The 13,052-nt window shown below is 60.4% G+C and overlaps 1 protein-coding gene across 1 annotated transcript; it reads left to right on the forward strand.

Annotated features, from left to right (window-relative positions):
• The first annotated feature begins 629 nt into the window (after positions 1-629).
• COX19 (cytochrome c oxidase assembly factor COX19) lies at positions 630-7,427 on the forward strand. Its single transcript, XM_059038542.2, has 3 exons — positions 630-766; positions 1,425-1,536; positions 4,439-7,427. The coding sequence occupies exons 1-3, from the start codon at positions 685-687 to the stop codon at positions 4,521-4,523; spliced, it is 279 nt and encodes a 92-aa protein (XP_058894525.1). The 5' UTR covers positions 630-684; the 3' UTR covers positions 4,524-7,427.
• The last annotated feature ends 5,625 nt before the right edge of the window (positions 7,428-13,052 follow it).

A 13,052-nucleotide genomic window follows, 5' to 3' on the forward strand; every position in this document is an offset into this window, starting at 1 on the left:
AGTGCGTCCTCATAAAAGGAGGAGATTTGGACACTGACACACAGGGAGAGGCCACATGATGAGGCAGAGATAGGGTGATGTGTCCACAAGCCAGCAACCCACCAGCAAGGATGGGAGAGGCCAGGAGTGGATGCTCAAATCTCAGACGACTGGCCCCCAGAATTGTGAGAGAATTTCTGTTGTTCTAAGCCCTCCAGAGTGTGCACTTTGTTATGGCAGCCGCAGGAAGCTAACGCTCCTTCCTTCTCACCAGGCAAGTGCCAGGATTAGGCCCTGGTGCCTAGTGGGGAGAAGCCCCTGCAGACCCTTGGGGATACAGAGACCCACAGGCACAGACTGCAGAACCGTGCAAGTCTGCTGTGTGTCCTTGGGCAAGTTGCTGAACCTCTCTGAACTTCCATTTCCTCATCGTGAGGAGCTGACTGCGGGACCCTCTGTCGCTGGGTTGCCCTTAGGGACATAGGGTACCGCAGAGCAATTGGCGGAGGGTCCGGGCCTTTTAGAGCCCGAGGGTGGGGCCCTGGTGGTGAGGGCGGGCCCTATAGGGCGAGGAGCGGGGCCAAACGACTAGGGGGCCGCTCGGCGCTCGACGTGATCGGCGCTCCCGCGGGGGCCTGCTCGGCGCTCGGCCGGCCGGCCTGCGTACGGCGCGCGACGCTCTTGGAGACTCCGGGCGCCGCCATCATGTCGACGGCCATGAACTTCGGGTCCAAGAGCTTCCAGCCGCGGCCCCCGGACAAGGGCAGCTTCCCGCTGGATCACTTCGGTGAGTGGGGGCGGTCGGGGCTCCCCGGCCGGACCGGCGCAGCCCTGGGCCGGCTTGTTGGAGCCGCGCGGCCGGGGAGGCACTGGCGTCTGCTCGCGGTGCGGCGGGGCCGCTGAGGCTGGGTTCGGCCCGGCCGGGTCCGGTCCCGGCTCAGGGCCTCCCGCCGCGGCCCGAGGGTGGGAGCCGGACGGGGCTGGGCCCTGGGAACCGGGGAGGGGACGCGGAGTCCCGGCCTCCAGTTTGGGGCCGACGTTTCGTCGACAAGTTTCTTCGCGGGTGTGAGGCCTGCGGGGTTAAACGGGTGTCTCGCGAGAGAACGAAGGACGCTCCCGATTGCCACAAGCTACGTGGAAACCAAGGCTTCGGAGATAGGTTTATGGGTGGATTTTTTTGGGTGCCAGCATTTTACTGAGAAATATTAGACACGCGGCAGCGTTGGGAGAATCCTGCGTGAGCTCCCCGGCGCCGCCGCCTGGATGCCCTTCTTCTCCTGTACTTGCTTTCCCACTTGGTACATTTGCTTTTTTAGTCTGTTTCCAGCGTGTTTCGGGAGGAAACCAGTTTTCAAAGGGGGAGGAGGGGGGCTGCCAGTAAGGCTGCCGGGCGGGCCTATCATGTTTTCACTTTAAAAAGGAAACACTTTTCTGTTTCGTTACAGGTGAATGTAAAAGCTTTAAAGAGAAATTCATGAAGTGTCTCCGGGACAATAATTTTGAAAATGCTTTGTGCAGAAATGAGTCAAAAGAATATTTAGAGTGCAGGATGGAGAGGCAAGTACATGCCCACGGTTACTTACGACTTCTCCCCCCTCCCGCTTCTCTGGCTAAAATGTTTATTCCAAGAGGTCATTAACTGTGGGCCTCGCTGAAGCCTCAGTTCAGCTTGTGTTTCGGAACCGTAGGGCTGCTTGCCCGTGGAGTTGCGGCTTTTCAGAGATTCACTTGTACTCCAAGTTGTTCAGCAATCATGGGGACCTTCTCTCCAGTGATGGCGTTGGACATGATTGCCTTCCTCCGAGTATTTGCTTTACACATTTGGGTGCTACTGACGTGTCATTCAGCTTTCAGAATCGCACATCATAAAAATGCTGACTGAGTCAAAAGGTTTGAAGATTTGTGGGTACGCAGCTTATTCCTTTAAATATTTTTCTTGGAGCATAAAAGTATGTGCTCTGTTGTTTTGTTCCACGTCGTCTCAGAGCTGTTTGTAGCGTGACAGGCGAGACAGTGGGCCCTGTAAAGAACGATGATTCTTCCTGTCTTAATCAGAATTTACTGGGCCTCATCTTTAAAGAGAACGAGAACGCTCTTAACTGATCTGTTGAGATTTTTCCTTGAAATAAGTACTATTGTAAACCTTCCTGGGGAAAGCGTGTAGCATATAATTAACATCCTTGGGTGGGAACTTTTATTTCTGCCTTTTGAGCCCTTCGTTAGTTCACTAAGGAGTCAAGTCATCAGAGGCCTTGTCTGAAGACAGTTTGACGTAAATCTGAGCCCCATTTTCATTTTCCTGTAACAAACTGAGACATTCCCTCCCAGGCAAGATCTGCTGTGCTTCTCAGGCCCCGGTGTGTTGAGGGCTGTCGGGGATGCTGGGGCCTTTGAGGAGGACGGGCCCTCAGGTGGGTGGCTTCCTGAGTCGCGTGGGCTCGTGGGGCTGGCCTCTGACGGCTGGCTGGCCCGAAGCCAGCTCTGCCGGCCCCGTGAGTTTCTTCTTGGTATGGCCACGCCTCCGAGACCGAGTCTGGAGCTGGTCTCCGCCCTGTGTGAGGGTGTGAGCAGGTCGCCCACCTCCCCGCTTGGGTCACCGTCCCTGGGCCAGCACGGGGCCCAGCAGCTCCCGCGTGAGGTTGCTCAGGGGGGGGGTTGCCTGGTTGGGTCCCAGAGCAGCTCCTGCTGCCGGACCAGGGCTTCCAGGCAGGGCCAGCAGAAGGGCCCTCTTTTCCCCATTTGCCCCTGGGAGGGAGCTGCCCGCGCCTCCATGTGGCGGCCCCTCACCCAGCGCAGCTTTTGGGCACCAGGTGGGCACACCCACCTCCCTGGGCCGCTGAGGACGTGGGGAGACAGGGACATGGCCGGCCGCTCTGGGGTCCCACGATTCAAGTGGCTTCACTGGTTGGTCAGGCGACGTTTGGATGGATGTACAGGGATGTGTGTGTTTCTGACTTGGTCAGTTATTTTGACTGGAGACTTTCAGTTTGTTTTCAATGAAAATCCTCAAACATACAAAAGCAGAGGATCGTCTGGATCTCCATAAGCATCACCCAGATTCAGGGTCAAGATTTTTCCCATTTTGCCCTTATCCATCACCCTTTTTAAAAGCCTCTTTTCTCCTCCTCTTTTTTCCTTTCTGCTGACATTCCAGACCTTATTTTGACCCTACCTACATCACGTGTGTCGTTTTAAAAACCAGACCGCAGTAGAGTTTACAAGTCGCCTCACGAGGACTTGGGCCCTGTCAGCCTGAAGCGGACGTGTCTGCGACTTAGGTGGGGACACGTTTTCTCACGGCAGCAACTGTTAAAATTGGGGTTGCACTGTTGGCACAGACCCAGCAAACACACGTGTGATCCACGACCTCAGGTCTGGTTCCCGCCTGAGGCCAGGCCTCCTGACCGGGAGCCAGGGGGTAGAGCAGACGGCCGTGGGAAAGCCCTGTGCCCGACCCAGCGTGCGGCCCGTGAGCGCCGATTACCGTCATCAGGTGCGGGCAGCTTCCCCCGGAGGCGCTGTCTCCTGGCCGTTCCCAGCTCCCAGCGACGCCGTGTCCTCGGCCCGAGGCCCCTGTCTCCACCCTCACGTCCCACAGGCCGCATCTGTCCCATCCTCTCTCCTCTCTACAATTCTTCTCTCTGACCAGAGCCAGCAAAGGTTCTCTAATCTTAAGGATTCGTGGGATGAGGTTGGGTCCACCTGGATGATCCACGGTGGTCTCATCTCCAGATTGGCTGATCGACAACGTTATTTTCATCTTCAGCCTCAACTCCCCCCCCCCCCCCGTGTAAGGCCGCGCTCACAAGCTCTAGGGATCAGGGGGTCATCTGGGAGTCGTGGCCCCGCCGACCACAGTGAAATCTGAGCTGTCAGTTTTAAGAACTCTCGGCCAGTTGTACTCTTGGCAAAGACGTGGGGAGGTGTATCGTTATTTGCCTACTTTGGGTTGAAGGAGTGTCTTGTGCATCCCATCACTGTACAAGTTGGTTTAACCTGCTGCCGGGTTAGATTGTGCCACCTGGGGTCTGCGATTCTGGGGACATCGTCTCCAGGACTGTCGCTGGGCCGCTGGGTTTCGTGCGCATGGCAGTCGGGGGCAGGTAGAGGGGGCGGGGCTGGAGGGACTGCACCCCACAGCCGCCAGGGCCTCCTTCACCCCTGCGTCTCGACCCGCTCTGCCTCTGGTCTCCTGCCGACTGTCTAGGCGGCTGGCCCCGCGAGTTCCGGGGCCACGTGACAAGGGAGGTGTGGCCGGCGGCACGGCGGGCTCCTCTGTCCCGGCCTCGGCCGCTTCCTGCCCCTCGGGGATGTGGGTCTAAGGGTGCTGCTCGGGGTCTGTCCCCAGGACGGAGCGGCTGGCGGCGAGACGGTGCTGGGTGCCCGGGGCCCACCTCGGCCCTGCGTGGGCAGCGCTCATCCTTCTGGCCACCCTGACAGCTCTCACTTTTCCTTTCAGGCAACTGATGGCACGAGAACCGCTGGAAAAACTGGGATTTGGAGATTTGGTAGATGGGAAGTCAGAGACAAAAACGGAGCCGTGATGGGAAGCAGCCCGCAGGGCTATGCGGGGTTGTCCGACGACCTGCCGCCCCAGCAGCTTCGCTTGTAGGTACCGTGGCTCAGGAAAGGGCTTTGGTGACGCCCGCGTTGTGCCGCTTGACAGCAGGACAGACGCCTCTCGCGGATGGATGCGCCCCGTGGCTGGGAAATGGCTCGTCTCCCGAAGCTCCCAAAGGGGTTCTGGAAAACCCTTGTCCCTTTTAGATCCCATTTCCCCCGGAGCCTTAGGCTTTATCTTTAAGCTCGGGTGTGCTGTGGGGCTCCCGGGGAGGTGAGGTGCCGGCTGACGTCCGCCTAGTGAGTGGGCACCGCCGGTTCCTGCGGGATGCTGGATTCGCACCACGGGTTCTGCGTGTCTTGTCGCTGCGGGAGTGATAAATGTTCACGAATCGTGGTCTGCTGTGTGGACAGAGTGTCAGGAAAACGTTTCCTAGCAAATACTTTCTTCTCTTTCTACTCATACGTGCCTTTTCTTTCTTTTTTTCTTTCTTTTTTTTTTTTAAAACAAAAATAGAGGGTAAGCTTGAAAGAGGGAAGCAATCTGGCTTTTGACTTATGTGACTCCTTGATTTTTTGGGGGGTGATGCACAAACACCACGTATCTTTCTAGTCCAGGGGCGTTTTGTGATTTGGATCAGGTGATACGCTGTAGCTGAGAAACAGGATGTCCCCCTGTCGGTAGATGTGCACAGTGGCCTCCAGCGCTTTTGCTCCGAGGAAGCCCTCGAGACCACAGCCAGCCCTGCTTCCCGGCCAGACGTGGTCGGGGCAGCACGTTCCCGCTGAGAGCTGCGCACGGTGCTGTCAGGACAGACCTCCTGGGGGTGCAGACCCCGTGGTGGCGTTTCTGGGGCGCCTTGTCGTGTGGGCTCAGAACCACAGCGGAGCCCCCGGACCTGCCCCGTGGGCTGCTTTCCCTGGTCCCCCGGTCAGCTGACTTTTGTCCCAGTGTGGCCAGTGCTGGGAGGATCCAGGCGTGTCCCCGCTGGTGGGGACAGCCGGCCCTGATCCCTGCCGCCTTCTGCCTGGCGACCCAGGCCGGGCCCCGGGAAACCCTCGTGGTCTGCTCCTTGGCCGTGTCCAGTTCTCTGTGTTGACGTCCCTCTGCCTCGGTCCTACGGTGGTGGCCGTGCTCGCTCAGGCCCTCCCCGACGGTCCCTCTGAGGCTGGTCCCCTCTCCGCGCGGCTCCCCGGCGCCGCTGGCCGCGTTGGCGGCCCAGCACCCAGCGCTTCGCCTGCGCTTTGTCTCTGTCCAGCATCGGCTCTCTGTCTGTGCTTCTAATTGTGCTGCAGGGTGTTTCCACATTTTTAGCTAGTTTATGAAAAGCCGTGATTTCTGTCAGCAAAGTGAGCCACGAAAATATTTTGTGTCGTCCAACAGTGCAGCGTCGCACACGCACAAGCTTGTTTATCACAGTGTCGTCTGCAGTTGGGGAAAGCATTTAGAGACGGGGCCCTGGGCGGCCGCAGGAAGGACGGGGGGTGGGGGGAGAGAACGGAGCGCCCCGCACTGCCCCAGGGGTGGCGCACCGTGAGTGGGCTCCGAGAGGGAGCGCGGGGCCCGGAGAATGTCGCGGTGAGAGAGAAGGAACCAGCGCGACACCCGTGTGCGTGGGCAACAAGACACTCCGGTAGGCAAACTGGAAGTCAGTGAGGATGGCTGCTGACAGGTGGGGTGGGGGGCAGCTCTCTGAGTGCTTCTGACTCAGAGCCATGTTCTTGTTTTACGTGCTCAAAAGATAAACCGGGACGTGGGGGGGCCACCGTGGGACAGCGGCAGTGACCCCGAGCCCAGCCGTGTCGCAAACGCTGACTCTGCCCACGGCAGAGGGGCCGGCGCGACGGGACTTGCCCAGGTAGCTTGGGAAAATAGTGTTTTGACTAAAGCTAGAGACAAAAAGACAAGATTTGTACCCTGGCTAGTGTGTGTGTTCTTCACGTGGACAGTGGTTCTGAGGCTGTGAATTTTAAGGTGGAAAAAGCTGGAGCTGTGTTGTGGGTGATGAGAGCCGGGGGTGTGGGGTCCTGGTTCTTGGACACCTGCAGGGGCAGCGGGTAGAGAAGCAGACGTATAAGTGTGTACGTGCGCGCGTGCGAGTGTTCGTACGGACGTCTCCTTGCTCTGGGCACCAAGGGACCAGGGGCAGTGACCCCTGCCTGGCACCACGGATCTGAGCCTCTCTCCAGCAGGAGGACCCAGGGGCAGGAAAGGCCAGATGAGCCTGGACCCTCTTGTGTCAGAAAGTAAGGAATTGCTGGAGCCACGACGGGATTGTCTACAGCACATGCGATGGAGCTCCCAGTGGCCTGATCGGGGACCAGTGGGACAGCAGAAGGAAGGACTGTCGTGGGCTTTGGCCACAGACTCCGTTCCTACCCAGGAGCACCCCGTTGATGGAAATAATGAGTGGGGTGAACGTATCGCTGCAGGAAGAGACAGCCCCTCCTCCGGATCCCAACCCACGTGGAAGAAAGGGGCGTCGGTGACGCTGAGGTGGGTGGGCAGCGCGACGAGGAACAGGTCTGCCTGGTCTGGAGGGCGCCCCGCGAGGCACTTGGCGACCGGCCGAGGCTTCTCGGCGTGGCTGCCTGACTGCCCGATGCCCTGAGAGGGCGCCATTGCTTCCGCCGCTGCCTTGCCCGGAGCGCCTCACCTCGGTCGGATGAGCACGCGCAGACGCAGCTGACGTGAGGGACGGGCCGCCCCGGGCCAAGGGGCCAGGGAGCCCGGGGCCACCAGGGAGCCCGAGGGCCCACGGGGCAGTCACAGCGCTTCTTGGCCTGTGCTCGGGAGAAGCAGGCAGACAGAACTGTGGCCTGTTTCTGCAGCTTTCTGGGAGCCTGAAAGTATGTCAGCATCGTTTAAGTAAATGTTTTGTGCTAAACTCTTTGCAGTTGAACTTTCTATATACGTGACTGGCTAAATACTCATTATGAACCACATTCGTGAATCTCAGATAGCCTGCAGACGTAGTGGTTTCTGCGTCAGGAGGGGACAGTCGGGCTCTTGACAGAGGGCAGCAGCTTCCCGCACTGCCTGCCGTCTCCTGGGTCTCAGGTGCTAAAAGTGCCAGGCTTAGGGGTCCAGACATCCTGTCTGGTCCTGCCAAAGCTCCTGGGAGGTGTTTTCAGTTGCCCGTCATTTGTCATGGAAAGAATGCCTTTTATTTCTCGTACGTACTCGTCACGATAAGCCAGGGACATTATTAGAAGACGATTTCCAGAATGTTTTCCAAGTGTCCTCCTTAGGCAGGAGGTAAGCCAGAGCGATCAGGTCGGACCTGGGCCCACAGCTGCCTTCCCGGCAGGTGAGGCCAACGGAGCCCCTTGGCCTGGCTCTCACTCCAGCCCCTGGGGCGGAAGCTCGGGGCGCAGGGCCAGGCCACCCTCTGTCCACAGCCTCGCGCAGGCCTCCACTCTGCTGGCTGGGCCCCAGGTCCTTTTAGTAACTGTGAAAACCTCAAGCGGCACAGGGGGTGGCTGGAATATGTTTACTGTTTAGGAAGGCAGTGTTTTTATTGTTAAAAAAAAAAAAAAAAGGCAAGTCGGGTTTCTTCCCCACTAACAGGTCGGCACAGACTTGGTGGCTTAAACAATACATTTATGCCCCAGCCGGAGGCCACAAGTCCAAAGGCTCCCGTGAGCCGCTTCCTGCCGGGGGTTCTGGGCAGGGTCCGTCTCCTCCTCTTGCAGCTCTGCGAGGCGCCGCGCCGCGCTCCGTGGCCCGTGGCCGGTGCTCCACCTGAGCCAGTGGCTCCTCTCTTGCCCGCCTCCTCCCCGCACCTCCCTCTGGCCCTGGCCTTCCCATCTCCCTCCTGTTAGGGCCCTCGCGATGATGTTGCCCCCCGCCCCCCTTCTCAAGACCCTTAACCACACCCGCACAGTCCCCTCTGCCACGTGGGGCTGCAGAGTCTCGGTTCCGGGACCAGGACGTGTGTGCTTCGGGCCGCTCCTCCGCCGCAGCGCCACCTGCCGGCGGTTTGCGAGGGCACTGCCGCCCGGCACGGGTCCCTGAGCGGCTGGGCGGCGGCTGACTCGCTTGGCCTCCAGGACAGCTGAGCGCTCGTCCTGATGATCCGCAGCGACCCAGTTGGGGGTCGAATTTTCCCAGGGCTGAGTTTAAATCCCTATTTTTTTCGGAATCTCTGGCACCGGCTTTGCTGCTGCTTGTTGCTGGCAGACGACAGAGAATGGGTATGTACTTAATAACCAGGATCAGAAAGTCACTGCCAGCGTGGTGTGCGGGACGGGCTCCCCCTTCTCGTCAGGTGTCTGGACGCCCCCCGAGTCTCTGCAGGTGTGAGCGGGTTCGGAACCCCGAACAGCAGGTGTTCAGGACTCCTGCCAGTTCAGGTGGTTTTCTGGTCTCTTTCTTACTTGTTATTTTAGAAACTGTATTTTCCGTCAGCCTGTTTCCATTTTAAGAGCTGGTGGAAGAAGAGCTGAAGAGCACTCGGTGGTGGCTCCTGCCCACTCGGCGGCAGGCTGAGCGCCCCAGCCTGGAGCGCGGAGCTGCTGGGCGGGCCCGAGGGGCGCCTGCACGCCTGCCGAGCAGCGGGGAGCTTTCCTTACGGCTGTATTCTACAACGTGCACGTGTCATTTTAATGGGAACAATAAAATTGTTAGTTTAAAGAAGCTCATTGCCTTTAGTTGTATTTTATATCGTCTACAAGTGGCGTGCCTGTGGTTGTACCTTGCTGCGGCCCATGAGCAGAGGCTGTGCTGGTTTGTGTGTCGGGTGGCGTGCAGCCTTGCTGGTTGAGGGCAGGCCTGCCGCCACCAGGGTGTGGACCCTGCCGGCTCTTAAGGGAGGGGCTGCGTTGCTTCCCCCATGGGAAATGGGGGCTCCGGCAGTGACCCTGGGACGGGGGACGGGCTGGCCCCCACGAACATGTCTTCCTGGCCACCGTGCCGCTTCCCCAGCCTTTACTGGGGAAGAAAGGGCTTCTGTCTCTGGTGTCTGTCATTCTACCTGCCTGGTGCTTGGGGTCCGTCTTTTAGTGAAATTAGGTATTTATGGACTAGAAAATAGGGGTTTTATTGTTGCAGGAGGCATGAGGAACTATTTGTTAACCCGCGGAGCAAGTGACCTTGTCTTAACACTGTGAATAAAGTCTCTTCCGGAGGGATGGAATCAAGTCTCAGCTGTGCTTGTGGAGTGGGGGTCCCTTACCCTGGGAACAGGGCCGAGGGGGCTCTTGCAGAACCCCGGGGGAGGCGGGGTTCGGGGACACTCGGAGCAGCGGGCTTTCTGCCATGTTCCCTGCAGGGCCCGGCAGTATACCCACGACTTCCAGCACCTTCCGGAAGCCTCCATCTGCAGGATTCTGCCGGCTGCCCTTGCGTGGGATGTACAGAGCTGCGCGCCACGGCAGATGAGGACTCGGCTTCTGGGGGCACAGCGGTGTCTCTGATGGCCGCTTTCTGAGTGTGAAGGGAAGCAGATCTCTTGCGCACTGGGGACAGAGCGGGGCCCCGTGATGGACGCTGGGGGCTGCAGACTGTGTTGGGGGGACAGGCAGTCCCGGACGGGGAGGGTCTCCGGCATCTCGGCGCTGGGGGGAAGGCGCTTTCTGAGGATGCGGAGCTGCGTTACCACGTCGGCCCGGGGGTCGGGGCAGTTAGGGTTGGGTAGGCCAGGGGTGGGCCGGCCTTGCCATCGAAGGACAGAAGCCTGGGGGGCCTTCCCCTTCCGGCGACTGGGGTCCTGGTGCCTCAGGGACAGAGTGTGGTGGCGTGGCGGCCCCTGCTGGACGTTGGCGGCACTGCAGCGCCTGAGACTCACCTGCGGGAGGGCTGTCCCCTGGGGCCCCCGAGGGGCCAGTGTTACGTGCAGTGGCCTCCACACTCCAGGCCCTAAAGATCGGACCAGGGCTGTGCACCCCTGAGGCCCCAGGTCCTGCTGACACGACGGCCCGGCTGGGGGCTGGGGAGCCCCAGCTGAGGCTCATCAACTCCCCTGCGCCCCGGCGCCTGCTCCGGCACCCTGCTCAGCACGGGGTCAGTGCCAGCGGCAGGGGGCTCGCCGTCCACCCCCGCGGGCTGTGTGCCAGAGGGGGGCGGAGCCCCATCCGGAGAAGACCGCCCTGGGGCGGAGGGGGCTGGAGGAGGGCTCGCGCCAGGCCTCCCTTCCCGGCCTTGCTCTGAACAGAGGCCCGGGCGCGATGGCTGTGGGGCGGGCTTTCCGGAGACCCCGGTGCCCTCGCTGGTGGCAGCGCCCCAGACGCGGCCTCTGACCCCAGCGTTTGATGGTTACCACCCTCACGGCCCCGGGATGGGCTGCGGGCAGCCGGGGGTTCTCACCAGGCGGTGGCTGAGGCTCCCCGAGGCCGTTCCCACGTGGCTAGCACCGGGGCTGAGGGGACTCGGGCAGAGTGGCGGCTCGGGAGAGCGAGACAGAGAGAGAGAGAGAGAGAGGGACACACACAGAGGGAGAGACACACAGGGAGAAGGAGAGACACACAGAGAGGGAGAGACAGCGCGCGCCAGGTGAAGCTGCATCCTTTCACGGCAGCCTCGGAAGCGACGTCCTCCCCGGGTTGGCGTGCTCCTGGCTCCCGCCCCAGGTGGGGGGCAGCAGGTAGATCCCGGCTCTCAGTGGGAGGGGGGAGGAACGTCAGCGACGTTGCGCAAGACCCGGGGGGAGGGGAGATGGATGGGTGACGGATGGACAGGGTGGGCCACAGACAGAGGGCCCCTCTCTGGGAAATCCAAGACCCCTCCCGCCCCGCCCCATCCCCCTGTCCGAGGCCTGTCCTGACAGGCTGGGTCAGAGCCCGGGCCCGGCTCTGTCTGGCGTCTGCAGAGCCTGGTGAGCTGTGAGATGCTTCCACAGGGGCTGCGGGCTTCCCTGCCGCCTCCCTCTGGGGCTGGGGGGTGGGGTCCCTCGTGCCCAGTCCTCAGACAGGCCTGTGGTCTGATCCTGGAGACAAGCCTCAGGAGGCAGGTGACCCAGGGGCTCCCCATCACTAAGGGCTGCTGAGGGGCGGGATGAAGGACCCCTCCATTCGGTGGACCCGGTGGGCTCAGCACAGGGGCTGGGACCGTCACGTGGAAATACTCTTCAGATCCGAGGACTCACCTGAGGAGAAACGCACACGGCCGTTTCGTGACCGGGTTCTCTCACCGAGCCTCGTGTGTTCAAGGTTCATCCAGGGTGTAGCTGTGTCAGCACTTCCTTGCTTGCCGTGGCCGAGTCCTGTACCGCTGCAGGGAGGGGCCACGTCGTGTGGAGCCATTCATCTGCTGACGGACACGGGTGGCTCCCCTTGGGCTCCTGCGAGCGACACTGCACGTACGTGTTTCTGAGGCAACGTGTGCTTTCTGCCTTGGGTGTGTACCTAGGAGTGGAACTGCTGGGTCACGTGGTGAGTGTGTTTAGGCGTCAGCACTGGTGAGTCTCTGTGGCTGACGTGCAGCCGTCCCCGCGCGTGTGCGGCCACGTCTCGTCTCCCCGACTGCGCGTGATGCTGAGCGTCGTCACGCGCACGCTGGCCATCCGTGCGTCTTCCTTGGAGAAAAAGCTCTGTTCCCATCCTCTTCCCGTTGCCTTGTAAGAGCTCTTCATAAGTGAGTTTTTAAAATTTCTTTATTTATTTTATTTTTGTCTGCGTTGGGTCTTCGCTGCTGCGCGCTGGCTTTCTCTAGTTGCGGCGAGCGGGGGCTACTCTTCGTTGCGGTGCACGGGCTTCTCACTACGGTGGCTTCTCTTGTTGCGGAGCACGGGCTCTAGGTGCGCGGGCTCAGTAGTTGTGGCACACGGGCTCAGTAGTTGTGGCTTGTGGGCTCTAGAGCGCAGGCTCAGTAGTTGTGGCACACGGGCTCAGTAGTTGTGGCTCGTGGGCTCTAGAGCGCAGGCTCAGTAGTTGTGGCACACGGGCTCAGTAGTTGTGGCTCGTGGGCTCTAGAGTGCAGGCTCAGTAGTTGTGGCACACGGGCTCAGTAGTTGTGGCTCGTGGGCTCTAGAGTGCAGGCTCAGTAGTTGTGGCACACGGGCTCAGTAGTTGTGGCTCGTGGGCTCTAGAGCGCAGGCTCAGTAGTTGTGGCACACGGGCTTAGTTGCCCCACGGCATGTGGGATCTTCCCGGACTAGGGCTCACATTGGCAGGCGGGTTCTTAACCACTGTGCTAGCAGGGGAGCCCCTATAAGTGAGTTCTGAGTTGTGCTGATTTGCCTGTGAACTGCAGACCCACGGCTGGATGTTGCTGCTGCCGCGGGCTCCCCAGATGCATCTGGGACCTTTCCCCGCAGCTCCTGCCCCTGCCGCAGCCAGGCCGCCCGTGCTCACTGCCTTTGGGAAGCCACGTCCTGGCAGCCGCACTCCAAGCCCGAGATGCTCCACCCTCCTCCTGCCAGATGCTGGTTCTCTCAGGGAGACCAAGCAAAAAATATTTTTAAATGTCCCCAAACCCACTAAACAGCCCCTAGCGCCCTGCCCCCACAGACACCCCAGCCCACATGTCACTTCTGGGGACGACCCTGAGACCCCGCCTTCCCAGGGGGTCTCCA

Source organism: Kogia breviceps, chromosome 14, assembly GCF_026419965.1.
Source record: "Kogia breviceps isolate mKogBre1 chromosome 14, mKogBre1 haplotype 1, whole genome shotgun sequence".
In the NCBI taxonomy this organism is placed as follows: domain Eukaryota; kingdom Metazoa; phylum Chordata; class Mammalia; order Artiodactyla; family Physeteridae; genus Kogia; species Kogia breviceps.

Coding starts and splice junctions, on each gene's coding strand:
- COX19 (XM_059038542.2), top strand. CDS start 685: ATGTCGACGGCCATGAACTTCGGGTCCAAGAGCTTCCAGCCGCGGCCC. Junction 767..1,424: donor CTTCCCGCTGGATCACTTCG/GTGAGTGGGGGC, acceptor GTTTCGTTACAG/GTGAATGTAAAAGCTTTAAA. Junction 1,537..4,438: donor TTAGAGTGCAGGATGGAGAG/GCAAGTACATGC, acceptor TTTTCCTTTCAG/GCAACTGATGGCACGAGAAC.